Genomic DNA, 17,324 nt, shown 5'->3' with positions numbered 1-17,324 from the left:
ATTAATTTGTGATATAAGTAAAAATAATAGTATTTTTTATTAATATTATAATAAAATTTGAAATTTTTTAATTTAATCAATTTATTCGAGATTAACTCATACTCCGTGTAAACAATTTAGAATATTTTAATGTAGAAATGTTACACAAATAAAATTTAGTATCACATCTTAGTTGATAATAATACAATCACCAATCAATCAATAAATAACTTTGGACTCTCTTCTAGGAAGGTACTGCAGTTAACGAAACGAGACTTGCAGTTAAAGAGCTACTGTTCCTAGGGAACTTGAAATTTGGACTTAAAATTGCATTGCAAATATAGGTAAGGACCGAATTCATAAATTATGACTATTAGGTACATGACGTAATTCATGATTGGCGAAAAATGATATATTGATCTAAAATATTAAAATGATAAAATAAACTTAAGAAATAAATATGGAGTGCATTTGTCATTGCATCCTAATATTTGGTTTTTTGGAGTATATAGAAGTAAATGATAATTTTTATTAACTTCTAATTCATTTTATAACTGGAATATACTCTTATCTTATAATTATAATTTTTAAAATTTTCTCAATTGTTCCACAATGATCAGAATAGAATTAAAACAAAAAAATTAAATATGATATGAAAATAAAATAATGTTAATTTTATAAAATAATGTCATTATATATTTTAATGTTAATTAAAATATGTTAATATATTCAAAATGGTGTCATTTTGTTGTCATAATATTTTTTTTATTTTGCTCATATTAGTTTTGATTTTGACCATCATAGAATACTTGAAAAAAATTTAAAATTTGTGACTTTATATATAGTTAAAAAAAATATGAAATTGAACAAATATTAACGAAAAGTTATAATTTAAATAACAATTCCCCTTTTTTTCAAATTTTCACATGAAATTTAACTACTCCATTTCCAATTTTAATAGGTATCTTAAACTATAAATTTATACTAAATCATAAAGTAATATTTATAATTTATTCAACGGTGTTATAATCGACCAAAAAAATGAGTAGAAGTTGTGTGATTAGTGTATTAATTTTTCCTTATCATCATTCAATTGTGATTGAAAGCTTAACAATGAATTTTTTTCCTTTCTTATAGCATACACCTTGAAATGGGCGGTGCACGACAATTAGTGGTGGGGTAGAGCATAAATGCTAAGGCATAACAATAATAACTTCACCATTAATAAATTTGTTCCAAAAAATCAAGTCACACTCATCTTCTTAAATATTATGCTCTGCAATTACAATAAAAACTGTAGGACCACAGTTTCAAAATTCAAATTGCTCTACATTCCGTGTCAATTTCTAAAATCCACTTAATTTTTGATGATGACATAATTAGTGGAAACAATAGTAAAATAATTACTATGAATAAACTTTGTATGTGTATGCGGTATGCCTACTTTAAATAATTATGACTACTTTCCTTACTTTGCATCATAATTTATTTTCTTAGTATGTCAATATTTAATAAATTCTGTGTTCTACATTTTATTAGAGGGATAAGTAAGTAGGAGTATACTAAATTAAATTAGAGTCTAGTTGCTGGAGATTTTTAAATAATATACAGTATTTCACAAAATATTGAAACTGATATCAAGTTTAGTAACAATAGCATGCAGAATTTATCAATGCATCACAGTGAAAAAATAATACCCCCATCACCATCCTCTTAACTATTAATTGATCCCACATTTTTAGTTATTTTTTATTTTTACTTCAATTTATTTACTATAAAAGCTAATTAAATTAAATCCAATAACAAATAAAAATTCATTCATTATAACTAAACAAAAAATAGTAGTAGTTGTTTTGGGAATTAATATCCTAATTAAATATAACATTTAAAAAGTAAATGTATGAAAAAGGAAAAAATCAAATTAATAAAATGAAAATAAATACTAAAAGTTCTGCGGACTGTCTACAAGCTTTCATATGAAGGAGTGGCGTTCGTCTCCCCAATCCACCTACAATGCGTCCCTTCAGCATCATGTTCTGGTCGAATCGGATCAATGACAACCATTGCGGATTCTCTTATGAGAATTGTGATCGTCTTATTGTAACTAACATCTAAATTTATATAAATATTACACATATAATAATAAAATATAATTTTATATGTAAATTTGACCTATCTCAGAACTCAAATGGTCACACATTTTTCTATCTCAGAACTCAAATGGTCACACATTTTTCTATAAAATTAATAAAGAAAATAAAATTTGATAAATGCCAACACGGAACATAGCATATGCCATCTATTTCTGTGTATGAGCTACTGCTCATTTAATTCAATTCGCAGAAATATATAAGTACATCCACATTAACATGTTACAGTATATGAACATGCTAATGCTTACTACCACACTCTTTAATTTATTCCGACGGTATTGAACAAAACTGATCAATACAAATACCCTCAAAATCAAATGTAGTAACAAACAATTAACACAGAGTCAAATCGAATCTGAAAAATAATTCCAACCAGCAATTTAATTACAACCCAATAAAAATTGAGTGAAGTCAAATTGTCCACATTGATAATGTAAACTTAAAAAGTACTCTCTATATTAAAAAGTCAAACATATCTATGAATATAAAATAGTCAAACTTAATTGGTATAGGTTTTTAAAAATGTCAAGAAGAGTTAGTGGAAAAAATTAATTAGTGGAGTGTGAATTAGTCTATTTTGATTGTAATTCACAATATTAAATACTTATGCAGATTGAGAACCATTCCCAGCCCATTGATGTTATTAGTTCGCACGAAAAATGTAATTTTTACATAACACACATTTGTATTCTCGTTCGCACAAAAAATGTGATTTTTATATTAATACATAGTATACGTATTAATGTTCTCAGTTCGTACAAAAATGTGATTTCTACATCAAACACACATGCATTTGAGCTTCTCAGCATCAACACACCCATTTGTATGTGACTTGTGTCATTTGATGTTATATTTTTCTTAAAAATATACATAAACATTTCAAATATATTTATTTTAATTACAAAATAAATCGTTTCTCTTCTCTCATATTCTCTCATTTTAAATATCAATATATCGTCTCTATACAAAAATACATCAAAATCAGATGCACTGTTTTACCTTAAATCTATAGATGTGCACAATTGAATTTTTGCATAATTATTCACAATATTAATTTTAATTTCAATTTGATAATAAAGTGCAATTTAATTAATAAGATGTTTTATTTTTGAACTAATAATATGTTAGGATTTAAATCGCATTTTTTTTTCTACAGAAAGAGATAGGAACAGAATTTCAAATGTAAAGAGAATATAATATTAATGTATCACACTCACACCAAATCCAATAAAAGTAAAAACATAAATTATAGTAATAAGATTCCAGCGTGTAAACCTTAAACGACAAAACTCCTCTCCCCTATAAAAACTTCATTTCTACACAATATTTTCATCTAAGCAAGAAAAAACTCAAAAAAAAAAAAAAAAAAAAATGGAAGAAGCAAACGAGATTCCAAAATGGGAAGGCAAAGCCACCGCAAAGCTCCTCCGCCCCACCGCAAGCGAGGTGTGGCCGCTCCTAGAGGATTTCTGCACCCTCCACAAGTGGCTCCCCACAATCGACACGTGCTTCAAAGTCGTTGACGAAGACGGCCTCGTCCGCCACTGCGCCTCGGAGGCGCAGTGGTGCCGCGAGCGCCTCACGGGCATGGACCCGGCCGAGATGTGGCTCAGCTACGAGGTCGTTGATAGCAACATGGGGCTCAACAACTACAAGTCAACGATGAAAGTCGTCCCAATCGACGGCGGGGATGGTCTCGGCTGCCAGATCGAATGGTCGTTCGAGACCGACCCGGTCCAAGGCTTGAGCTGCGAGGATTTGGCTAAGTATGTTGGGATAGGGCTGCAAGGCATGGCTCTCAATTTGGAGAGAGCTTTGGAATCTGCTTTTTAATTGATTTTGTGCATTTTTAATGAATAAGTTATTCCTTTCAAATAATTAAGATAGAAATGTTTTAAATTTGATTGTGATTATAAAATATCTCAGTTGAATTTTTGGTATGCCAACCTTGTTAACTTTTCGAATAATGCTCATGTTAACGTTTATTCGAATAGAAGCATAAATGCTTGAGATTCAACTTCCGTAAAATGGATTTCAACTTACGTAATAGTAGTAATTCATTAATTCGCGTGAGAAATAAGTAGTAGTAATAGGTTTTCTAGCTATCGATCGAAAGTCCAAACTTTTTAATTAAGAGTGAACTATATAAACAGTCCCTCGTGTTTTGGTCATGAACATGGATAGTTTTAGAAGAATTTTTTTAGTCTTTTTAGTTTTTTTGACATTTTTTTTCCAAAATACCCTTATGGTACGAAGGTATTTTTAGACTTTCCATCCTAAGAATAAATACATAGTATGATATTTTTTTAGAATTTCCATCCAATTATTAAATATATTTTCTTCATGTTTGGATACTTTAAATTATATTTCTAATTTATGTTGTGAATTTATCCAAAATAAATAAATAAAATAATTTCCAACTCCATTTTATACAAAAATAATTTAAAACATTTTTTGACTTGTGTACGAATAAAGAAGACATAATGTATCATTTTAATTAAAATTGAATACTCCCACTTAGTCAATTTTACTCCATAAAATGAATTATTTTAGACACTACTTTGAGCTTTTTCTTCTTATTTTAATTTTAAATGGTACCAAAAGAAGAAATAATGAAGAAGAAAATACAAGAAATGAAAGAGAGAGAGGAAGAAGTAGGAAAAATAATGGTGTCTTATTTAATTAAGAAAGACAAAGAGAGATAATATGGCATAAATTTTAGTATTTATTTATTTTGGATAAATTACAACATTAATTTGAAATATCATTTCAAGTATTTAAACAAAGAGAAAAATATCATATTTAGCTTGGGAAGAAGGAGGTTCAAAGTTAGGGAGATCCAAGAAGCAACCAACAATGAATGCTCATGCTACAATTGTATCCCAAAACATAGTAAACATAGTACTCCCTCCGTCCCGGAGTATTAGACTCACTTCTTTTGGGCACATGATTTAAGGAATTAATATTTAAATAGTTAAAGTGGAGAGAGTAAAGTATGAGAGAGTGAAAAGTAGAGGAGAGAAGAGAGAAAAAAGTAGGTGGAGAATAAAATAAGATAGATGCTTTTTGCTAAAAAAGGAAACGAGTCTAATATGTTGGGACATCCCAAAAAGGAAAGTTGGTCTAATACCTTGGGACGGAGGGAGTATTTGTATGTAGTGAGAAATTTATCTTTAAGTTTTACCCATACCGAAACATAGGTTCTTTACTTCTTCTGTTACAACAATATGTTAATTTCATATTTCAAATTTCTGTTAATCATTTGCTCCCACTATCCTATAAAAATAAAGACATTTGAATAGCACGAGAATCAATTCATACTTGGTAAAGAGAGATGTAAAGAAGGACAGTAATGTCAGTAGATAGAAGGACCTATATTATTATTAGTGTTTAATGGTGGACCCTAGTGGTATAAATTGTAAATAAATCGATATATACGTGTAATGAGTCAAAATTAACTTTCCATAAATGGAAATGAGCTATTTTTATGGGACGACGGAAAAACGAAAGTTTCCCTATTTTTATGGGACGGATTGAGTACGTTTTATCTTTTTTCCGTTATCTTGTAAAGCATTTATATTATCATCCAATATATTTAAATTTTATTATTTTTTTCTATTTTTAATTCATTTATATTTTTATTTAATTTAATATTTTCTTGTAAAGCATTATTTGATTTTGTTCATTTAATTTTTTTTATTCATTTCTTTGTTTTCTTGAAATACATTTTAATTATATTTTAATACTTAACTATAATGGTGTTGTTATTCCTTTTCCATTATCATCGTCTTATTCACTCCAACGGACATTACGGTGGCCACTGGCCAGCTATGCTTCCATCCTCTTCTTTATGCTTAATCATCTCTGCTAGCTCTTGTGGACGCCTCCAGCTTCTTCTTCACGCTCAACTTCTGCCTGATTAAATACACTCTAAATTGAACTTGACTGATCGATTTAGTAATTACTTTAGCATAATAAATTAAATATAAGTACAAGAAGTAGATAGAGAGGTGTATTAGGGTTATGTGTGTAAAACACAACACAAATCATAACCATTGAATTATTGGATTGGACGGTTGTGATAATAATAGCCGAGTTACATTATTAGATTAAAAAGCTATATTATTAGTCAAACCATATTAGTATTAGACTGAAAATCTATATCATTAGACCAAAAAAGCTAGTACGAAGTATTATATTATTAGTCAAGCTACGTTATTATACTGAAAATCTATATTATTTGACCAAAAAACTAGTACGCCATATTATTAGTCAAATTAAATTATTAGACTATAAATTTACATATTAAATGATACGTAAATTAATCTAATGATAAATGTTTTTTTTTGCATATATTTATTAGAATATGAATTCGTCCCAGTAAATATAAATATATGTAGTATGTATAATTTGATAATGAATTGATATAGAAATTCATTTAAAATATAAGGCTAATTGATGCAAATGAGATAATTGTAAATAAATCAAAAAGCAAAATTGAAGTAAATGATTTCCCGCAAAAACGGAACGAAAAAAGTAAATTTTCTGTATACTTAATTCACTAAGCATCATTTATTCAAATCTTGTCCGCACCATTAATTCTTGTCCTATAGAATGTCTTATTTATCTTGGACGAATGAAATAACATACTTAGAGAGGCTAGCTTTTATGTGTGAGAGTGCTACACTCCAAATTTTGAAAATTTAAATAATTAGATTTCAAATTAGAAAGTTTGAAAAATTATTCATAGAATTTTAAATTTTGATTTAATCAGAACAATAATTAAATAAAATAAATAAATTAACAAATCAAAATAAATAAGATGAATATTTGGATAAAAACGTGTCCAATTTTTCTGATTGGAATGTTGCTAGAATTTATCGTAGTTAGCATTAAAAAATACTTAAATAATATCAATATAATAATTATTAATAGTACTAATAATTTATCGGTGGATTTTCCTATGGAAAACATAGTAAAGAAGTAATAGTATAGTTAGGCCTTAATGAAATTAATTTGAAAAAATATAAATAGAAACGAGCAAAGCCCTAGTAAGAAAATTGAATCAAAAGCCCAACAAAATTGATTTCTCCATCACATTGGCGCCACCCCCTTCACCTTCACCTTCACCACTCGGCTTTTTTATCCAACGCCGCCGTTCACTCCTCCAGCGCCGCCGTTCACTCCAGGTAGTTGCCAATTAGAAATCTGTAACAACAATTAATGTATATACACTGGTGCTAGTTCAAATTTGGTTTATTTGCTTGCATAAATTTCTTCATAAAAAAGGATTTCAGCCGAGAGCATGGGGAAGGACGGGGAAGGCGGCGAGCTGCCGCACAAGTCTCATAGGGTTCGAAAATCCGGAGCTTCCGCCAAGAAGAAATCCAAGTCGAAGCCGAATTCAACCGAAGGCCTTTCGAAGGAGCAGCAGAAGATAAACAATCCTAAGGTATCTCATTTCGTGTTTGAGTAGCCTTTATGATGCCACATGAGATTCAGGCTGTGGTTTTGTGCTGAGTATTGCACTGTAATATTTTGTTGCTGTCACGGTTTAGCTTAGTATGAGTTCTCTGTGCTAGTGAGTAAATTGGTGAATTAGGTTATAGTGATTAATTCTGTTTATATCAATGCATTCACTTCAATTGGCATTTGCTTTTGCATTCAAATGAAACTCTATTGAATACCATGGTTATGGAATACCACTTGTTTTCCATTCTTTTGTTCTTTATTTTAAAATAAAGCCACTTCCTTGTAGCAGGATCCAACTTTGGATTGAGATCCCATCCAAAACTGTCTTAAGAAAGTATTATCTGGTATTTCAAGATATATTACTTAAAAGAATGGCCACAGTATGCCCAATCAATCAGAATTTAGAAAATTCTTTCCCCATTGTAATAAACATATGATTCATGGGGTTTGCTGCTCATTTTTTTGGGCATCCCAGTATCTTTTTTCTCATTTAGTCAATTCTTAACTATGGGAAATTGTTCGAATTTTTATATTGGATATTTTGATAGAATAAGGGTTCTTTTGTCTTAAAATATCAAGAATACTCGTTACCTACTTTTTTCTGTTTATATTAATGCATTCCCTTCCTTAGGCATTTGCATTCACTTCTTCTAAGAAAGCCAAGCGGCTCCAATCACGAGCTACAGAGAAGGAGCAGAAAAGGCTTCATTTACCAACAATTGATCGGAATATAGGAGAACCCGCTCCATTTGTTGTTGTAGTCCAGGGACCTCCTCAGGTCTGTGCTAATGAGATTTACTGACCCTTGGCCGCATATCTATTTTGAATTTTCATTGGTTAACTTTCGGTTTACTGTAGGTGGGGAAGTCATTGTTGATCAAGTGTCTGGTAAAACATTACACAAAGCACAACTTACCTGAAGTCCAAGGACCAATTACTATCGTGTCAGGTTGATTTGTTTGTCTAATAGTCGTTTCTGACCAAGTTAATAACTGAAAACTCAAATTAAGTTTTCTGACTGTCATTGCTGTCAAATGGTTATTGATTGATAAATTGACTTTATGATATAGGAAAACAACGGAGGTTGCAGTTCGTGGAGTGTCCAAATGATATCAATGGGATGATAGATTGTGCCAAGTTTGCTGATTTAGCTTTGCTACTTATTGATGGGAGTTATGGCTTTGAGATGGTAAGCCCCAATATCCTCCTTTTCCTTTTGTAGAGTGAATCCTGTTTGAGGGAAGCGTATACAATTGAATAAGGGAAGCGTATACAAAATTCAAATTCTAAGAGGATGCTAGCATGATGCGTAAAATTTCTTTTTGGTGCTTAGCTATTCTATTCCTGTCTCTTTGGGATTATTTTGAAATAGGAAATAAGCTTACTGCGTCGCTAAACAAGAAGATTTTGAGTTTAAAACACTACCGGGAATCCTGTTTGGACTTAGGATCAACTAATAACTGATATGCATATCCTAATATGTTCCTCATTATCTTTGGATTATTTAGAGGGACCTCATATTAGAATTATATAGTTGCTCCATGATCTTATGTTTAGCATTTTCTTCTGGATTAGCTAATATTCCATTTTATGGCTATTCCTTTTGGTGAACTGATTGTTTCCATTTTCATATCATTTGTTAAACTTTGCTTGCAGGAAACATTTGAGTTTCTTAACATATTACAAAACCATGGATTTCCCAGAGTAATGGGTGTTCTTACTCACCTGGACAAGTTTGAGGATGTAAAAAAACTTAAGAAAACAAAACAACGACTCAAGCACCGTTTTTGGACTGAGATCTATGATGGAGCAAAATTATTTTACTTATCTGGCCTTATTCATGGAAAGTAAGTAACTTCCTGTTCTGTGTTGCTAATTGATCGTTTGACAGTTGATAACTGTCATCTCACGGTTCTTTATTTTTGCTTATCTGTGAGCAGGTACACCAAACGTGAAGTACATAATCTAGCAAGGTTTATTTCTGTAATGAAATTCCCCCCCTTGTCATGGAGAGCTTCTCACCCTTACATCTTAGTAGATCGTTTTGAAGATGTCACACACCCAGAGAAGGTTCACATGAATAGCAAATGTGACAGAAATGTTACGTTGTATGGATACTTACGAGGCTGCAATATGAAGAAGGGTACAAAGGTACATAGTTTGGTCACCCTTCCATCTTCATACTTAATAGTTTCTGTCCAAGTGCGTGTGCAATTTCAATATTTAGATTGTGTGCTGGTCTCTAGCCATGTTTTTTTCTCTTTTAATATCAGTTGTGTGTGACCATATATTTTGTAACAGCGTGTAGTTTATATCTAATTTATGTTATTATATTTGATTTTCTAATTTATATGCACAGGCTCTTTTTCTTTTCCACTCTTCACTTCTCTTGTATTCTCTATACAGTGCAAGAAATATTATTAAAAACTTGTTCATTATACTATGATGGTTGTTACAAGACAGTTATGTTGTATCCCCATAAAAAAGATTGTTCTGATTAGCACTTATGAGATACTATTGCTTAAATTGTCTATCTCAAAATTTTCAGGTCTCCAATGCTTGTATCTTCATTCATAAGTTATTGTTATTTTGTCCATGTATCGACATGCCCTGGTTTCTAATTGTTGCGTTTTTGGATAACTGAGCCTGTCATTTATTTTCACTTTATACTCTCACATATTACTAATCAATAATTTGAAATAGGCACATATTGCTGGCGTGGGTGATTATCATTTGTCTGGAGTTTCAGCATTGGCCGATCCTTGCCCTCTTCCCTCAGTTGCCAAAAAGAAGGGACTGCGTGATAAGGAAAAGCTATTTTATGCCCCTATGTCTGGATTAGGGGAACTACTTTATGACAAAGATGCTGTCTACATAAATATAAATGACCACTTTGTACAGTTTTCCAAAGATGACGGAGCTAATCCAGATGGGTCAGAAAAAGGTTAACTTTTTAGTTGGTTTAACTTGATTTGGCAAAATTGTGAATATCAATTTTGTGCCTTTTGTAATCTATCCTATGCTTCGTATCTTGAATATATCCTCTCATCTAACGGATGCTTTTTCTCTCGTAGGAAAACAACGTGATGTTGGTGTTGAATTGGTTAAATCATTGCAGAACACTAAATATTCTGTTGATGAGAAGTTGGAAAAAAGTAATATCTCAGTTTTTGGTAAAAAGCCTCACATATCTGAGGCTCCAGAAGCAGTTGGTCGGGATGTACTATTGGAGCCTGTAGATCACTATGAATCTGACATTAAAGATGAAGATAGTGATTCAGATGAAGAGGATGATACTGATGATGAAAATGATCCGGAATCCTTAGGTAGGGATATAGTTCAACCATCTTTAAAATCTAGTACTCTTTCTTTCCCACCATAAGTGAGGCGTTTCTTTTCGGCCGTTGTTTTGCGAAGATGATAATAAACAGTTAACGTGGAGAGAAAATAATATAGAAGAGAGACGTATCTACATTATTTTCTTACTTTACTTTCTCTCCACTCTAACTATTTATTATCATTTTCGCAAAACAACAGCCAAATAGAAATGCCTCACTTATAGTGGGACATAGGGAGTATATGTTATGGTTCTAATGAGGAAGCCTTCAATGCACCAGAGAAAGATCATCGGACACAAAGCAACTATAAGGAAGAGATTGATTTGGATAGGGGAAGGGTGAGGAGAAAAGCTGTTTTTGAAAATGAAATGGATATTGATAATAAGGTAATTTTTTTGCTAGTAACTATACATTCGGATCTGTTGAGACTTTTAAATTTCCTTTGCTATTAACCAGGTAAATGCAAAATATGCAATCTGGGGTGCATCAATTAGAAAACTCAATATAAAGCAATGACACATCTGAGCATCTAATCAGTTCAGGAATTCTTTCTAGTGCATAAGTCTGGATGTGGCTCATTGCTAGTCACGGGTCAAGTGAGTGCATCAAAGTACTTGGATATGGGTCTTATTATTTGTGATTGAAATAAGGTCACATATTGCACAATCTGACAATGTTGTATAGTTACTTATGAGGCTAACCACAGTTGACAAAGTATTACTTATATGCTTTGAATTGTAGTTATTGGAACATAGTTCTTTCGAATCTAGCTAGTTGAGCTCTCTATGACAAGTTTCCACTTATAGGTTGCTAGTACATTCAAGAAATTTCTCCTTTCGAGGACTGCCAGACATAATGATGCCATGTCTCTGACACTTATTAACTATTGCCTTGTAACAGCTATGTATTTCATGCTAGACTTAAATGAAGAACGGAAACATACACGTGTTGGATTCATTATGCAACTTAGATCTTTGTATATGTACCATGGGTTGTAATGTTTTCAGTGAATAGTATTCGAATGGAGATTTTAAATATCTGGGCTGCAGTATATAATTCTTTGGGGTTGAATGCAGCATCTATTTGTGAATGACATCAGTGGAATTCAATGTTTTAACATACATTTTGCATGTCTAGTAATTTGTTGGATGCTTGTGACCTTAATTATGGTTATTTAGTACTCTCTTTGTCCCACTACAAGTGATTGATTTCTTTAGGAAGAAAATGATATTTATTGTGTTAAGTGGAGAGAATAAAATAGGAGAGATACAGAGAAAGTATAGCAGGAGAGGGAATAAAGTAAGAGAGTAAATGTATTGTTTTTTTGCTAAAAACAGAAATCAATCACTTGCAATGAGACAGCCAAAAAAGGGAAAACACATCACTTGTAGTGGGACGGAGGGAGTAACATATTTGGGTTTCTCATAAAAAAATGGTGACTTCAGGATTCTGGTGAAGATGATGATTCAGATTCAAGTGACAGTGATGAAACAGAAAAAGACGATGAAGACATGCTTTCTGATTCTGGTTCTTCAGAAGATAAAGAAGGTAACTATATATTTGCTTTTGGTTAAGATCCTGAGTTTGGTGGTTTATGAATTATGGTCTTCATATTATATCCGTTTTCCAAAAAATTACCTCTCTTTTTAAAATTGACACTTAATGCTTATTTGTGTATGGATGCTGTCACAGAAGATGAGATGGGGAACATTTCCAAATGGAAGGAGTCCTTGTTAGAACGAACCGCCTCTAGACGGAATATTAATCTTGAGCAACTTGTTTATGGGATGGCTGGATCAAAATCTTCAGATGATATGAAGGATGCCATTGAGGAGGAAAGTGACGAAGAATTTTTTAAGCCCAAAGGGGAAGGAAAAAAGGTTCACCTTTATATGTTATTTCAGTTCTCTGTTTTCTGAACTGCTCATAAATAACTGTATCAATTTTTTTGAGCCTTTTGTGTCAGTCTGGTTCAATAATCCCCAAGTTTCTTTCTTTTAACTGCTCTTATTATTTGGTGTATAGAAATCAAATGAAGGAATAAATGACAACGATGCTGACATCGATGACTGTTCAAAATTTGTAAGTACTGGAAGCCTCAAGGATTGGAAGAATGAGGACTTAATTAAAAGTATTCGTGATCGTTTTGTCACCGGAAACTGGTCGAATGCAAAATTGAGGAACGAACTCTCGGAAGGAACAGTTGGTGAAGATGATGAAGTCTATGGTGAATTTGAAGACTTGGAAACAGGTGAAAAGTACGAGGGAGATCATGCAGATGATGTTGGCAACTCCAACAAGGATGATGCATTGGCTGCTGAGGAACGAAAGCTGAAAAAGTTGGCTCTTCGTGCAAAATTTGATGCTCAATATCCTTCCTTGCAGTTAGATACTTATGTATGTTTGGTAGGGTAGATTTTGTTCATAGAATTCCGGCCCTAGATGAGTTATCTACCCTACCAAACATGCTTTTTGATGTTCCTTTGTGTTTAGATGTCCAGTCTCATTTATTGAAGTTGTGCTTGCCAACTAATTAGTGGTGAACTTAATCATGTCATATGTGTACCTTTTCAGCAACTTGATCTTATGGCGCTTGTGAAGTGCTTGCTCTTGAGATCTTTCTGATTTAGGATTGTCAATATTACCAGATGATTGGAATGTTGTCGAGCTATTTTCCTAGCATTCTATATTTTGACATTTGTGTCCTTAATTCTACCTCACATACAATGGTTCAGGCGCTCCTGATGAAGAAGATGATGGCGACGATGACACCAAGAATAATCGTGGTCAAAGCAATGGAGATGGATACTCTGACACAGTAAATCTCCTCTTGTGCTTATTTGTATGACCATCTCCAAGTGGGTACTTACACTCTCTATTCATGTAGTTAAAAGAGAAAATGGAACTGCAGAAGCAAACAAACATTGCTGAGCTTGCCGATGTTGATGAAGATAAACGTGTTGAGATAGAAGGTTTTAGAACTGGGACCTACCTTAGAATTGAAGTTCGTGACGTGCCCTATGAAATGGTTGATAATTTCAATCCTTTTCATCCGATTCTTGTTGGTGGCCTTGCTTTGGGGGAGGACAGTGTTGGATATATGCAGGTAGGGATTAGAGAATATACTGAATATAACCCATTTGATGCCATGTGTTTTATAAGTATTTCTTTATCTTATTTTGGCTTCAACAATTATGCCTAAAGGTACGGTTGAAGCGGCATCGATGGCACAAAAAAGTATTGAAGACTAGAGACCCTATAATCATGTCTATTGGGTGGAGACGCTACCAAACTGTACCGATATATTCCATTGAGGACCGTAACGGTCGTCTTCGCATGCTCAAATACACTCCAGAACATATGCATTGTCTGGCAATGTTTTGGGGCCCACTTGCTCCTCCTCATACTGGGGTTGTTGCTATACAGAACTTATCAAATAATCAGGTAACTAGTAGTAATTTTTTGGGGCTTATTCTGAAACGAGTATCAGTGTAGGCATGTTAAAGAAAATTCTCCTATTTCTTCTGCATGTAATACCTACAGATAACATCAGAATCAGTGTGTTGGAACTTGGGTAAATTTCACATGTGCTGGTATTCATGGTTCAATGTTGTGGTGCTCAAAAGAGCCACACTTTATTGATTACGGGATCTTTTGCCACTGGAGCATGACTTCATTCTTCACAATTTAAAGATAGGAAAATTCTCTGAAAATCAGACTGAAAAGTTTTCATGTTTTTTCAGTTCTCGACGAATTAGAGCTGTTGGGTTATTACCTAGTTTTCTTACTAGATTTGCTTTCCGCATAGACATTGCTTGAAATTTGTTTGTGTGGATTACTGGCTTGTGTTTTAGATTCAATTCTAATGTTTCTCAACTTATTCTGGATCAATATAAACAATTATACAGAACTTGCATTCGGCTGTGTTTTAAAGTTTGTATATTGCCACAGTACTGTGGATATGATTCTTTTACCTCATTTTGAGTAATAATAGTTTGTATCTGCCCCTAATGATCACTCAAGTAGTGTAACGTGCCTTTTACTTGCCATATAAGAGGATTAGTATAATTTTATTGAGATTTGGTTCAGTTCATATTTCTAGTTTGTAGCAATAATTGTTTATTTGGTACCCTGCCTTCAGGCATCATTTAGGATTACTGCTACTGCTACAGTCCTAGAGTTCAACCATGCTGCAAAGATAATGAAGAAGCTCAAGCTAGTCGGTACTCCCTGTAAAATCTTCAAGAAGACGGCATTCATTCAGGACATGTTTACTTCAGATCTTGAAATAGCTAGGTTTGAAGGTGCTTCTGTTCGAACTGTTAGTGGAATTCGCGGTCAAGTGAAGAAGGTATTTTTTTTCTCCATATCAGTTACCTAGGCTAGTAATTGAAACAATACATGAGGATGAAAGTATCAAAAACTAGTAAGGAAGGCTTTCCTTTGTTGATGTCTAAAAAACTTCGTATGGCTGCAGCCTGCAGGTGGATTATACTTTTTTGCTGTTTATTACTTTATATTTATGTCAGGAAATTCATAATTTTTCGTTTCCGTGTTTCATGCTCTGTCTACCTTATTCTAAAAGATGTTCTCTTTTGGATCTGAATTTCATTCTAGGCTGCTAAAGGAGAGATTTCTAACAAGCCCTCTAAGAAGGGCGGCAGTAAGGAGGGTGCCATCGTTAGATGCACATTCGAGGATAAAATTAAAATGGGCGACACTGTTTTCTTGCGTGCTTGGATTCAGGTGGAAGTCCCTCGCTTTTACAACCCTCTGACAACAGCCTTGCAGCCACGTGATAAGACGTGGCAGGGAATGAAAACAGTTGCCGAGTTAAGGAGGGAACATAATCTTCAAGTGCCAGTTAACAAGGATTCTCTCTACAGGGTGAGAATTTCTTCTTGCTACACTCGTCACAGTCCTATTCCATCAGAAATTGATACTGCATAGCCTATACTTAGAGATTGGATTTCACTTGCCTGAGTATTTTACTTACCCCCTTCATTGTGATTGTAGCCTGTTGAAAGGAGGCCGAGGAAGTTCAATCCATTGGTCATCCCCAAGTCATTACAAGCAGCTCTGCCGTTCGCATCAAAACCGAAGGACTTAGCTCCACGAAAACGGCCATTGCTTGAGAACCGGAGAGCTGTGGTCATGGAGCCTCATGAAAGGAAAGTGCACAAACTTGTCCAACACCTTCAACTCCTTAAGACCGAGAAGGTAATAGCTTTATGGAATTACAAATATTTCACTGCAGTTGTTTTTTAGCTAGATTTTAATCAATCCTATCGCTTAAAGTAAATGTCCATTAGAAAACTTCTCTCTTCAACATAGACTAGTGTTAAATTTTCAGTCATTTAATTTATAATTTTATTAATTCGGGATTCGGGGATATCCTTTCTGCAGACAAGAAAACGTAAACGAACGGAGGCGGAAAAGAGAAAGTTGTTAGCAGTGGAGAAAGCAAAGGAAGAGCAGATCTCGAAGAAGAGACAGCGTGAGGAACGAAGGGTAAGGTACCGAGAAGAGGACAAAATGAAGAAGAAAATCCGCAGGAACCCACAATCATGACCATGAATGGGTTGGGTAACCAGATTTTTGCTGGCTTCATGTGCCTTACTGAAATGCATTTGTTGTAACCTCTGTGAGTGACTTTCATTCGGCAGTATGAAGTCGAAAGCCCCCTTCATCGAGAAGCAGACGGATATGTAGGTTAAAAGCAACGTTATAGAAGGCGTGTTACGCTCTATGTCGTTCTCATCAGTCTAGATATTTGATGGATGATGATCCATATTTCGGTGTACTCTTGTATACATAGCGTGATATATCTGGAGTTGAAGAATTTTTTGTAGAAGCTATTTTTGAAGACTTAATTTGGAACCTATCATTTTCATTAGATGGTACCAAATTATAAACCTTTGTAGTTTGTATGACTTGCCATTTTGACTTTTGACAAAAGAATTTTGTACTAGCATGTATGACTTGCCTCTCCATAAAGTATCTTGATAAAGTAGACATGGTGAAATTTTGTTTTAACTATGCTATTACTCACTCTATCTCGTATTATTTGAGGTATTTCTTTTGAACATGAAATTTGAAGATTAAGTGAAAGAGAATAAAAGTTGACCAGCATTTACTTACCAGTTTCTTTGAACAAGATATGGTGCTTTTCTTTCTTATAGAAGCTCAATTGTTATTCCAAAATCAGATGAAAGCTCCGATCAAAATCCTTGGCTTCCAATCTTGTACATTTCCTATGACTAAGCAGAGAGGCCCTTGGTATGGAATCTCAGTCCTGCTGATAACCTCCGGTGTTGTTACTCGTCTCACCAAAAGCCAGTAGCTTCCTCTGGGTCGGAACTGCTCTGATGGTGGAATTTTG

General features: G+C 33.4%; 2 protein-coding genes across 3 annotated transcripts; both read left to right on the top strand.

Moving 5' to 3' along the window:
- Positions 1-3,451: 3,451 nt before the first annotated feature.
- Positions 3,452-4,072, top strand: LOC125216215 (lachrymatory-factor synthase-like). The gene has a single exon (XM_048117873.2). The coding sequence runs from the start codon at positions 3,504-3,506 to the stop codon at positions 3,963-3,965; it is 462 nt and encodes a 153-aa protein (XP_047973830.1). The 5' UTR covers positions 3,452-3,503; the 3' UTR covers positions 3,966-4,072.
- A 3,119-nt stretch (positions 4,073-7,191) lies between these two features.
- LOC148930948 (uncharacterized) lies at positions 7,192-16,920 on the top strand. Of its 2 annotated transcripts, none has more exons than XM_089068051.1 (20): positions 7,192-7,321; positions 7,430-7,584; positions 8,236-8,382; positions 8,463-8,553; positions 8,675-8,793; positions 9,261-9,451; positions 9,545-9,755; positions 10,308-10,548; positions 10,679-10,930; positions 11,222-11,328; positions 12,388-12,490; positions 12,635-12,822; positions 12,968-13,314; positions 13,667-13,760; positions 13,830-14,048; positions 14,147-14,386; positions 15,084-15,293; positions 15,560-15,829; positions 15,959-16,162; positions 16,349-16,920. In XM_089068051.1, exons 2-20 carry the CDS (start codon positions 7,438-7,440, stop codon positions 16,511-16,513), a joined length of 3,546 nt encoding a protein of 1,181 aa, XP_088924177.1. In that variant the 5' UTR covers positions 7,192-7,321; positions 7,430-7,437; the 3' UTR covers positions 16,514-16,920. The 2 variants fall into 2 exon arrangements, with proteins under 2 accessions (XP_088924177.1, XP_088924176.1); XM_089068050.1 differs by having other exon boundaries at positions 7,197-7,321; positions 7,422-7,584.
- Positions 16,921-17,324: the final 404 nt, after the last annotated feature.

The sequence above is a fragment of the Salvia hispanica genome, chromosome 3 (genome assembly GCF_029641045.1).
Source record: "Salvia hispanica isolate PSC_SH4W2 chromosome 3, Shi_PSC_v1, whole genome shotgun sequence".
In the NCBI taxonomy this organism is placed as follows: Eukaryota; Viridiplantae; Streptophyta; class Magnoliopsida; order Lamiales; family Lamiaceae; genus Salvia; species Salvia hispanica.
Note: the sequence above shows the minus strand (reverse complement) of the source record. Positions and strands in the feature narration are given on the sequence as shown.